Below are 12,263 nucleotides of genomic sequence, written 5' to 3'. Positions count from 1 at the left end.
AATTCCCAACGGTTACAGTTTAAACTACTAAAAATGACCTAGAAGGCCGTCTATAACCTGTCTCCTCCATATATCTCCGACTAATCTCCCCATACCTTCCCACACATAATCACTGGTCCTCACAACACCTCCTTCTCTTCTCCACTCTCTTACAATCTTCACCCAAGTACCTTGAAGACTTCTCCCGAGTATCCTCACTCTTCTGGAATTCTGTGCTCCAACACATCTGATTATTCGCCATACTTGGGACCTTCGCACAGAACTTGAAAACTCATCTCTTCAAGAAAACTTACAGCCTGCAATGACCCCACTTTCATCTCACCATCACTGGAGCTGTTGTAACCCCCAAACCTACCGTCTCCTTCCCATTTATCTGGTAGACTGTAAACCGACAAGGCAGGGTCCTCTCCCCTTTGTACCAGTCTGTCACTGTTATTTTGTTCATTGAACCCTCCCCCTGTATATGGAATACACTTGAGGAAGCATTGACTAACTGTCATGAGTCATGACCTTTTACACTGTCTCATTTGAATTCTTTAGAGTTTTTTGAAGAATGCATCAGGAATTCTGAGATTGAGGCAATGAAGCCTGCAATAATGAAAAATTCTGTATACGTGCCAAGAGCAGCAACCAGACGTATCAAAAGCTGCCGCTTTCACCAACAGAGACCAAATTTCTCTCACTGTGAGTCAGTAACTAGCAGTATTATAGAAAATGTTGGGATTTTAGTTTGAATATCATAAATGGATAACCAGGAACTTGTTTTGTTGGACTTCAAATACCAGCCATTGTGAATATCTAGCAAAATACATTAAAACCATGAATGTTCCTATTAAGTATTAGTATAAATGCATCCATTTATCTAATGACACTAATGCCCCAATTCATTAAGATTGGTGTTTCGTCAGTATTAATGAAGGGAGAGTTGTAGTAAGAGCCGCCAAATTAATTAAGAAGCATGCGCATCTTACAGTTGCCGCCAAAAATGTTACTCCAGCCAGGAGCCAGCATACATTTCTGGCATCATTTACTTTGGTGGTGTAATGTATAGTCAATTTGTTGATTGAAGCACATAAAAAGCTGGATTGCTCGTCCTCACCACTCTTGCAGTTTTGTTATGCAGTTGGACACATTGATCCTGGCGATATTGGGCAATAATAATAATAATAATAATAAATTTTATTTCTATAGCGCCGACATATTCCGCAGCACTTTACATTTCAGAGGGGACTTGTACAGACAATAGACATTACAGCATAACAATAATCACATAGATCATAACAGATACCAAGAGGAGTGAGGGCCCTGCTCGCAAGCTTACAATCTATGAGGGAAAAAGGGGAGACACGAAAGGTGGGTGGTAACAATTGCCCTGATTGTTTGGACCAGCCATAATGTTAAGTGTGAAGCAGTACGGACACAGAGGGCTAATAGATACATAAAGCATGTGGGAACATGATACGGGGAACCTGGTTATGGTAAAACTTTTGACTGTGCCACACAGGGATAGTTAGGTTAATATGTTGAGGCGGTAGGCCAGTCTGAATAAATGAGTTTTCAGGGCACACTTAAAATTGTAAGGATTGGGGACTACTCGTATTGACCTGGGAAGTGCATTCCAAAGAATTGGCGCAGCACGTGTATAGTCTTGGAGACGGGAGTGGGAGGTTCTGATTATTCAGGATGCTAACCTCAGGTCATCAGCAGAACGGAGGGCACGGGTAGGGTGGTAGACTGAAACAAGGGAGGAGATGTAGGGTGGTGCTGAGCCATGGAATGCTTTGTGGGTGAGGGCAATAAGTTTGTACTGGATTCTGGAGTGGATGGGTAGCCAGTGTAAGGACTGGCACAAGGTAGAGGCATCGGTGTAACGATTGGCGAGGAATATGATCCTGGCTGCAGCATTCAAGACAGATGGGAGGGGGGAAAGTTTGGTAAGAGGGAGACCGATTAGAAGAGAGTTACAATAGTCCAGACCAGAATGAATAAGAGAAACAGTAAGAGTTTTTGCAGAGTCAAAGGTAAGAAAAAGTCGAATTTTAGAAATTTTTTTGAGATGCAGATAACAAGAGCGAGCCAGTGATTGGATGTGGGGGGTGAATGAAAGCTCGGAGTCAAGTATGACCCTAAGACAGCGGGCATGTTGCTGGGGAGTAATAGTGGAACCACACACGGAAATGGCAGTGTCGGGTATAGGTGCATTAGTAGAGGGAGGAAACACAAAGAGTTCAGTCTTTGACAGGTTCAGTTTCAGATATAGTGAAGACATGATGTTAGACACAGCGTTTAGACAATCGCCGGTGTTTTCTAGAAATAATAATGATCTTTTCTAGAAACAATAATGATCTTAATACACCAAGTGTTCATGATGATATTTATCTTGAAAAAGCAACTGAACATAGTACAGCCCAGCCAGCTAGACCTGTGCAGTTTGCCCCAAGAAAAAGCCTTCAGGCGAAGCCCAAGGTCGGAATTTACCGTTGTGCTATTTTAAGTGAATTGCGTGAATTTAATAAATATATTATCTTGGATAAGTGTAACTTGACGGGTTGCCCTATGTTCAATTGTTTTTTTCATGGTAAACATCATCTTGAACACTTGGAGGATTAAGATCATTATTGTTTAATAACACAGGGAACATTTTGTCCATCAGTATATCGACAATACAAATGTGGTGACTTGTAGTAAGCCAGGTTTTTTTTGGCACATGCTTCAAAGCTAAAATGCAATTTATTAGTCCTTTTTTTTTGCTTTTTTGACCTTTCCAATCCGATTTTTGATTTTGTATTTTACCTGTGTGTCCATTAGGATTATTGCTAAAACCTTGTGGAATTCATACAGAAAATATCTTGAAAATTTGAGTAACTTTTAGGCTTTTAGTGCAGACGTACTTTTTGGCCCTGCGGATTTTTCCGCGCTGAATGGAAGAAATTCGCAGGTCAAATGACCTGCATTTTTCCTGCGGATTTCTTCCATTTTTTCCTGCGGTTTTCTTGCGGTTTTTGTGCGGTTTTCCACTGCGGTTCTCCCCCTGCGGATTTGGTGACAGGGGAGATGGAAAACCGCACAAAAGAAGTAACATGCTGCAGATTTTGTACCGCAGGAAAACCGCGCAGAAAAATCTGCAGCGTCTGCACAGCGGTTTTTTTTTCATTGATTTTAAGGCTACTGTACATCACAATGAGGATATGCAACGTTTCTGCGTGGTAAAATCCGCTGCGGATCCGCTGCAAATCTGCATCGTGTGCACACAGCCTTAATTATACAAATAATGCCATTTATTTGCTAAAACTGGAATATCCCAGTAAGGTCACTCGCCCCTACCTGATTTGCTTTCTTGCTAGAATTAAAACAAAGACATTTTCTATTTTTTTGCCTGAAGAAGATTTGTTTTGTACTCCTTTCTGTAATAAACATGTTTCTACATTGCAGAAAAAAATGGAAAATCCTTTGCCAGCAACAAAATAGATGAGATTTCTGAAATGTCATTCACATGGAACTTTTTTTTTAAGCTGTTAGGCTGGTTTCACATTTGCGCTTTTGTGCGCAGCGCATCGTGCGCACCCGTGCGCATGCGCACTGCGCACCTATGTTTAACATGACGTGCGCATGGTCTTGCGCACACTTGCGTTTTCGTGCGCATGCGTTTTTTTGTCTTTTGCGCCAGGCACGCCAGACGCAACATGTTGCATTTTTTGGTGCGCCCTGTCTCGGCAAAAAAACGCATGCGCACGCTTGCGCACGGAATGCGCAAAAACAACACATTGAAGTCTATGGGAACGCATGCGTGCGCATGGTCTTGCACACGGTTGCGTTTTTTTGCGCATGCGTTTTTGAGTGAAACAAGTCTAGAATGTTCTCTAGACAATGGAAAAAATGTCACACCTAAAAACGCATGTGCATAAAAAAACGCAAACGCATGCAAAAACGCATGTAAACAAGCAACGCTGCGTTTTTTTGACGCATCAGCGTGCGCATGACGTTAAAAAAACGCGCGTTTGTTTTGCGTTTTTCTTTGCGTTTTTTATGCGCACGATGCGCTGCGCAAAAAAACGCTAATGTGAAACTAGCCTTATGCATTTTTCCTTGCCTGTTTTTAAACTGTTGAGCATTTTTCTAATTTTTTTAAACTGCAGCTTTTCTTTCAACTTTTTTGGTCATTTTTTACCCATTTATTCGAATGCATAAAAATGCATAAAGAAAAGTATAATAAACGTCTCAAAAACCCATGCAGAAAAAAAAACATGCAAAAAAACACTATGTAAATATACAATAAGAGGGAAGTTTATTGGTAATGTTTCAAATATGGTAGGTTAATCTGTAATAGTTTATCTGGTAATTGGATATATGTCTTATATATGGTATGTATAGTTTGTTCCATTCTGATCCTGAAATGGTTTATTTCATGGGCAATTTAGCTAGATATCAAAAACTTCTAATCTCTATTCCCACTTCTCCTACATGAAGTACAGTAGAAAGGCTAGTTTTCATTATATGCAAGAATTTAGGGATTTTGCACCATTTTGGTAATTTGTTAATCATTCATTTTTTCGATCCCTGTATTGCAAGAAATACAATGACTTAGTTTAAGAATATTTTCTATTTGGGTTTCATTTAATATAATGATGAGTTATTTTGTCCAAGAAGTAGTGGCTAGCTGTGTCCAAGACCAGCAGTTTATAAATTGACGAGATGGGTTTAGGGAAGGATGATTTGTATTTAATGCATTTCCTGAAAAGGTTTTCTCTGGTAACTGAATAAGTCCTTGTTAATTATCTTTTCAGGTCCTAGATGCGGTGTTATATTCTTTTAAAGTAAATGAGAATTAATTGGCTGTCAAGTGAAAACAAGTTATCATCTATTCATAGGATAGGTGATAACTTACTCATCGGTGGGGGTCCAACCAGCGGGACCCGCACAAATTGGCAAGTTGAGAAATTTTTATCCCCCTTTCCAAAATTGAGCAACAGGTCCGTTAGCCCTTCTCAGTAGGGCGGTTGGAAAAAGCTAAGCACCGTGCTTTGTAACGCCATAGGGAATGAATGAAACACAGACCGAGTGTGACGCTAAGTCACTTCTCACAGACAAGCCGTGAATCGGGATAGTCAATCAGTCCAAGGTCAAAAGCAAAGAGGGTACGTCATAAACAGAGGAAAGAGATAAAGGCATAGTCAGCTAACGGTCCAAGGTAAAAATATCAGGAGGATAGTGGATCAGAGCAAAGAGCTTAAACAGACAGAGGGTCAGAATAAGGTCCAAGATCAGGCAACAAAAGATCATCAAGCAAAACACTAGGCACAGAGAAAACCAACCACACTTATCTGAAACTACAACTAGCAGAGGTCTGGGACTAACAGTCCAGCTAAGTAACCAGGCAAATGCCTGGACAATGAATACCTGGAGAAAGCCAGCTCCTAGTCTGATTGGTTGGCTGAGCTGTCAGTCAAAACACTGACAGCTCATCACGCCCCTACACAAGACTGGACGACTCAGCTGCCAATCAAACTACTGACAACTTCAGCGACCCCTGTACCAGACTGGACAGCTGAGCCATCAGTAACTACATCACAGACATACTGAGGGGTGGAATCGTTACAGTGAGCATGGACACTGCTGCTCCATTCTAACAGGAAAAAAGTTCCTATTTCTGTCAATCTGTACAGGTCCCACTGATCAAAAAGTTACTACATGTCACAGGACAACACCTTTAAGTCTTTCAGGAGAAATTACATTGTGGTTCACGTCAATTTGATCTATTGGGACAGTCTTGAAGAAAACATTGCTTTGTAATTTATTTTTAAATTTCCAAAACGTATTAGAAATTATTGTTAAGAGCGGAGTTTCACAGCAAATTGAATGGAGCAAATTGTAATTTTATTAATAAATGTGGTACGAATGGGTTTGATCTCTTTCTAGGGGTTATTTTATTATTTTTATTTTCTCAAATCCCCTCCACGACAGCACACAGGAGGTTGCTTCCCTATCCTAATTATCAACAGGATACACAAGAGGTTTAAATAGCCCTCCCCTTCCCTCTATCCTCAGTGTTTTCCTGTCCCTAAGGGATGAAGAGGCTTTTATGTATTCTCCTGAAAGCTAGGCCGGCGACAGCCTCTCTTGTATTACCTTTTAGCCGGCAGCCTGGGTTGATTGTTCGGGACCTTTCTCCCACAGCTGCTCCTGCCCCGAGCAGGATCACACCATCCTCAGGTGCCTGTCAGGCGATGCTGGGTGGTGAGGAGTGGTTGGGGGCCTCCCGTAGCCCCCCAGCCATCTAGGATCTCTCCCCTCACTCCTGCATGCCGGTGGTGTCTTTCGTGTTTCTCCGGCAGTCCTGGGTGAATCATAGGAAGTGATGTACACCGCAGAGTCAAAAGGCGCAATGCCACCTCCGGCAGGCATTCCTTGGTGGAACGCACCGCCATTTTGGCGGTAAATTTGAAATTTCAAATCAGGAAAGACGCCCAGAAGACAGGACCTATCGCAGAAGGAGAGAAATCTCATCCTATTGGATAAGAAGAATCGCTAGGTCTCGGATCCTGAATAAAAGGACCCTGAGTGAAGACTCCATAAGGTAGGACTAAGGTTCTAATGATGAATGTGTCTTCTCTTAGAGCAGCTATCCCTGATGCATGAACTAAGGGGAATGGTGCGACAAGAGATCCAGTCATCCCTAGCTACCTTCTCCCAATTCCTTTCAGGGGGCCCGTCTGTACCCAAAAAGAGGAAATACACCCCTGTTGTCCTTGCTAGGGAGGAGGACACACCGGTATTGATGGACAAACCCATGTAGGTGAGAGGAGTTGCCTCTCAAACGGGGTTGCCTGTGGTTCGCCGTGGTTGGGGGGGGAGAATGTTTTTACTGTGTGCAGACTGGTCATTTTATCAATGTCTTCCCAGCTCGTGCCAAAATACCTGCAAAATCTGAAAAGCCACGTCCCCCTGGTCATGAGGAGGGAAGTGACAAGGGTGTGTATATTTCCTCCATCTTCTCGTCTCAGGGTACCATCCCTGCTGATGTGGTGGTTAGCAGGGTGACTGAGACTATACCGGTGCTTGTGGACAGTGCAGCGGGAGTCAATTTGGTGGATGCTCACTTTGTCTAGACCCATGGCCTGAGGAGTAGGACGATAGCGCGACCACTAAGCGTCCAGGCCATTGACTCTGTCCCACTCAGCCAGGGAAGGGTGACCCAAGTCGTAGATGATTTACACCTGCGCATAAGGACTCATCATGAAGAGTCCCTGTTGTGCTACATCCTGGAGGGAAGGCCAACTCCCATCATTTTAAGCCTCCCTTGGTTGAAGAAACACAACCCGGTGATAGACTGTCGGTCCAGGGAAGTAGTCAGCTGGAACCAGTCGTGTAATGACTGCTGCTCGGGAGCTACGATCTTTGCCGTCCTTCTACAAACTACCCCGTCGTCTCCGATGGTGGCAGCAGAGGTGCTGTCAGGGAGTAGGGGCAAGACTCAACCCTCACCACAAGCTAACCCTGAGTGTTGGAGTCCTCCTAGGAGGAGGGGTCAGGGGAGGGTGGTGGTTCCCTCTGTGCATAGTGGAGGTGTGAGTGTGGTAACACAGGGGTACGCCTCTGTTGTCGGTTCCTTAGAGTTCACCATCTTGTGGCAAACGTATGCGTGTCAATAAACGTTCAGGTCCAGACCTGCTACTGGGACCTGGAGTTCTAGGGTGATCGGGCCGTATCGGGTGTTGGCCATTCTCAGCCCGGGGACTATCCAGTTGGAGTTACCCCTAGTTAAGCATGTACACAATTTATTCCACAGGTCGGCGCTCTGGAGATTTGTGGTGCCTCCGGAGCCTACGCTATCGTCACCTCCATTTGGCTGCGGTCGCCATAAACCTGAGGGTCAGGTGTCTGCAGAGGTGAACTCTGGTGGACTGAGGCGTCCTCACCATATGTCGTTTTGTGGTGAGGTCCGGTGTTGAGGGTCCAGAGGCCCCTCATTGAAAGGGGCGTACTGTCACGATCCATTTTTGGATTTGTGGCAGCTCTGATTACACTCAATTAAAACTTTTTACTTTTGTACCATCGGGTGTTAATGTAAGTTTTTCCCCTGCTGGCAATCTTGTGTTACTGCAGTGCTGCTGGGTCAGCTGATGCAGGTGATGACCACTCCCACCATCCTTTGAAAGGTCACCTGATACATCAGCTGACTGTTGGCGATACAGTTCCTTTCTGGAGACCAGCCAGGCAGGAGCAGCTCTCTGGTGTCAGCCACGTTTGGTGTTGGGAGTTCAGGGGCTGTTCTTTTCTGCGGTGTGGCGCTTAGCAGCTAAGTGTGGTATTTTTATTTACCTTGTCCCTTTGGTGTTCGTCTCTTCCCCCTGTGTGTATTACCTGCAGAGGTGAGGCTAGTGCTCCTTGCCGGCCATTGCACTAGCCAGGGCAGTATTAGGTGACAAATAGGAATGAGGTATTCTGACAGCAGCGGGGGGGAAGGACCCGCATAGGGCATTAGGGGAGTGCAGGGACAGGCTCAGGTTTGAACTCAGGTGATGACCATCTCTTGTAGGCTATTGGTAAGGCCTTCCTCACCCCTTTTACCATACTCGTATGCGAGTTGTGCCATTAGTTGACCCTGGCACTTGGACTTAGTCAAAAGAGGAATAAAGACAGCATTTTCCTTCTTTCCCCCACAAAGACTAGAGGTAAGATCTCTTCCATCTTCAAGGTTACAGGACATTCTGTACACATAACTGCAGCAAATGCTATCCTCTGCAATGATATCTCCAGTTCCAGAAGCAGAGCAGGGCCAAGGTCATTACTCCCGTGTGTTTCTTATAAAAAAAAAGAGTGGAGCTTACCGGGTTATTATCAACTTGAAACGGCTGAATCAATACATTGTGTACTGACGATTCAAAATGGAATCGGTGAAATCTACAATCCCATTAATCGATAAGGACTTCACCATGTCCAATATAGACCTCCAGGATGCATACTACCATGCACCCATTCATCAAAGCTACGATCTGTATCTGAGGTTTGCGGTCACTCTAGGCCAGGAGGTGAGTCACTTCCAGTTCAAGGTTCTTCCCTTTGGCATATCATCTGCTCCCTGAACATTCACAAAGATCATGGTGGAGGTAGTTGCCTTTATCAGGACGCAAGACATCTGCATCGTTCCCTACCTGGACGACCTTATCATTATGGCTCCTTCTATTGTGATTCTAAGAACACATCTCCAGTCAGTCCTACATATGCTAACATCTTTAGGCTGGATCATAAATCAAGGAAAATCAGATTTGTCCACATCAACCAAGAAGATCTTTTTAATGATCCTTTTAGACTCTCAAAACCAAAGATCTTCTCTTCCGGTCATCAAACAATTAAACATAAGATCAAGGGTTCTAATCCTAAAAGAACAAAAGAAGGTGTCCTTATGATTTGCCATGTCAGTCCTGGGATCAATCACAGCATGTATTCAGGCAGTCCCCTGTGCTCAGGCTCATTTGAGGATCCTCCAAAAATGTATCCTCTCTCACTGGGACAAAACTCCAGAGGCACCCGGTACAAGACACTCCCTTCCTCACCACGTAAAATTATCTCTCAATTGGTGGCTCAGCCAAGAAAATCTGGTGAAGGGAATACCTTGGATCTAAAACCAGGTCTCTTCGGTAACAACAGATGCTAGCAAATATGGTTGGGGAGCAGTGACATCTCGAGAAGACTTTTAGGGAACATCGCCCAAAAGATGGACAACCGATCCTCTAATTTCAGGGAATTAAGAGCAGTAGAGGAAGCCCTGAGAGCAGCAAAATCGATACTCCAGGGAGCCCAGCACAAGATTCGAGAATCTGCAGCAGGTCTCAGCAAGAATTTTCCTTTTGGCATAACGTCATCTCCTGTCCTTATCGGCTCTTTATATAAAGGGATCCGACAATATTGAAGCAGACTTCCAGAGCAGGATGGATCTAGACCGATGGGAATGGAGCATCATTACGAGAGTGTTCTAGTTAATAACCAAAAAATGCAGTCACCCAGAGGTGGACCCGTTTTTGAATTGGCAGAACGTGAAAGTAGAGCATTATTTCTCCACAGATCTAAACAAAGTCCAATCAAAGGTGGATGCCTTCTCTCACCCGTGGAGTTTTAGGTTGGCCTATGTGTTCCCTCCAATTCGGCTATTGCTAGGGATGCTGCAGAAGGTCAGAACGAACAATGTCAAAACCATCCTGATTGCCCCTTTCTGGCCAAAGAGGAGCTGGTTTGGGGCTCTGAAATTCCTGAGCTCAGGGGAACCTCTTACCTTGCCGCTAGACCACGACCTTCTATATAAGGTCCCATTTTTCATCTGGAGCCCCACAGCCTACGCTTGGCAGCCTGGCTTCTGAAGCCACAGTCCTGAGAGCCAGAGACCTTTCAGATGCCGTCATAACCACTTTGCAAAAAAGTAGGAAACAGATCACTAATGCCGTCTACTCCAAGATATGGAAGACCTTTTCGGCTTGGTATGGATCCACTCCCATTGATCCTTTCCACCCTGACATGGCTAAAATACTAGACTTCCTACAGGACGGCTTATCAAAAGGATTAAAACCTAGTACCTTGAAAGTCCAGGTGCCGGCTCTGAGCTGCTATTTTGATCAGAACCTGGCAGACCACTGATGGATAAAGAGATTCATAACAGCTGCCTCCAGAATCTGTCCAAGGAAGTCCAATATAATTCCAAATTGGGATTTAAATATAGTGTTTGAAAAGTCTAACTATTCCTCCCTTTGAGCCTATGGACCAGGTCCAAATAGACAAACTATCCTGGAACACAGCCCTATTTGTGGCCATACACCAGCAAGAAAGGTGGGTGAGATACAGTCCCTATCCATTTGGGAGCCTTATTTGAAAATTCTGGACAACAGATTGATCTTCCACCTAGAGCCTTCATTCCTGTCAAAAGTATCCGCTGACTTCCACATGTTCCAAGAAATAATTCTACCTTCCTTCTGTGACAACCCAAAGGACGATATAGAAGCAGGATTCCATTCTCTGGATGTTCGGTGAACTATTCTCATCTACTTAAGTCAAGGAGACCTTGGAGGAAGGATCAGAACTTTTTGTCCAATACGGTGGACCAAACAAAGGAAAGAAAGCCTCCAAGAGCTCTCTGGCGAATTGCATTAAAAAAGCAATCACAGAGACATATAGAAATCAAGATCTATCGCAGACAGAATGGTTAAGAGCCCATTCCACTAGAGCTGTCGGCGTCTCCTGGGCTGAAATGCTTTCACTGAGCAGATCTGCCGAGCTGCTACCTGGTCCTCAGTCCATGCCGTCACTAAACACTACAGCAGGGGTTCCCAACCTGTAGTTTGGGAGCCACATGTGGCTCACGGATCCATGAATTGTGGCTCGCAGCTGTCTGCCAGCTTGGTGCATTAGGTTCAGGTCTTGCAAACAGGTATGAAGAGTACATCTCAAAATGGTGAATTTTGTGAGTAGACCTGCACAGAAGTACAGATGTGGATGCACATTTACGGGGTTTAGAGATGTTTTAGGTGTGGTACACTGGAGGATGGTATTACCTGTTAGAGGAGGTGCTCAAAGCTGGATGTGACAGTATGTTGGGAGTCCTTGATGGGAGAATACTGAGTGGCGGTATAGTGGGAACCCGTGGATCTCAGTGTACTGCTTCGGAGTGATATCTGTGGAAAACCTTTGGTTATCATTATACCTGTAATGGGGGCTTTGGTTGACACCACTTTGAGGGAGGTGGGAGCTGGATGTGGCTCGCGCCCCTCTCTCAGTGTTGAATGTGGCTCGCGACCCTCTGTCTAAGCGGAATGTGCCTCTCAAGGTCAGAAAGGTTGGAGACCACTGCACTACAGATTAGACCCGATGTCTATAAGAGATCTAGCCTTCAGCAGGAAAGTCCTCCAAGCTGTTGTCCCTCCCTTACCATTATTCTTTGGTATTTCTCCTGTGTGCTGTTGTGGAAGGGATTAGAGAAAATAGAATTACATTTACAGGTAATTTGGTTTCTAAGACCCTCCACTACAGCACAGGTAATTCCCCCCCCCCCTAAAAAACGTTATGCTCATTGATTCCTTGCTGTAAATAAAAAATTTGAGCATTCATTCTCTGTGGTCCTTGGAAAACACTAAGCATAGTGGGAAGAGGAGGGCTATTTAAATCTCTTGTGTTTCCTGTCGCTAATTAGGATGGGGAGGTAACCTTCTGTGTGCTGTTGTGGAGGGTCTTAGAAGTGTAATTCTACTTTTCCAAATTATATTTGTAATATCTCCTTT

The 12,263-nt window shown here is 44.4% G+C and overlaps 2 protein-coding genes across 4 annotated transcripts in view; one reads left to right on the top strand and one right to left on the bottom strand.

The window, feature by feature from the left end:
- CCDC177 (coiled-coil domain containing 177) overlaps positions 1-12,263 on the bottom strand; it is a 246,816-nt gene that overhangs the window by 3,627 nt on the left and 230,926 nt on the right. The window lies entirely within an intron of this gene.
- The window catches only part of PLEKHD1 (pleckstrin homology and coiled-coil domain containing D1), a 61,013-nt gene that overhangs the window by 36,860 nt on the left and 11,890 nt on the right, over positions 1-12,263 (top strand). For both annotated transcript variants that reach the window (XM_073552159.1, XM_073552160.1), the window contains exon 12: positions 541-684. In XM_073552159.1, the coding sequence (XP_073408260.1) occupies positions 541-684 (144 nt within the window). The remainder of the gene's footprint in view (positions 1-540; positions 685-12,263) is intronic.

This window comes from Dendrobates tinctorius, unplaced genomic scaffold (genome assembly GCF_039654945.1).
Source record: "Dendrobates tinctorius isolate UK_male_01 unplaced genomic scaffold, ASM3965494v1 ptg000186l, whole genome shotgun sequence".
In the NCBI taxonomy this organism is placed as follows: domain Eukaryota; kingdom Metazoa; phylum Chordata; class Amphibia; order Anura; family Dendrobatidae; genus Dendrobates; species Dendrobates tinctorius.
Note: the sequence above shows the minus strand (reverse complement) of the source record. Positions and strands in the feature narration are given on the sequence as shown.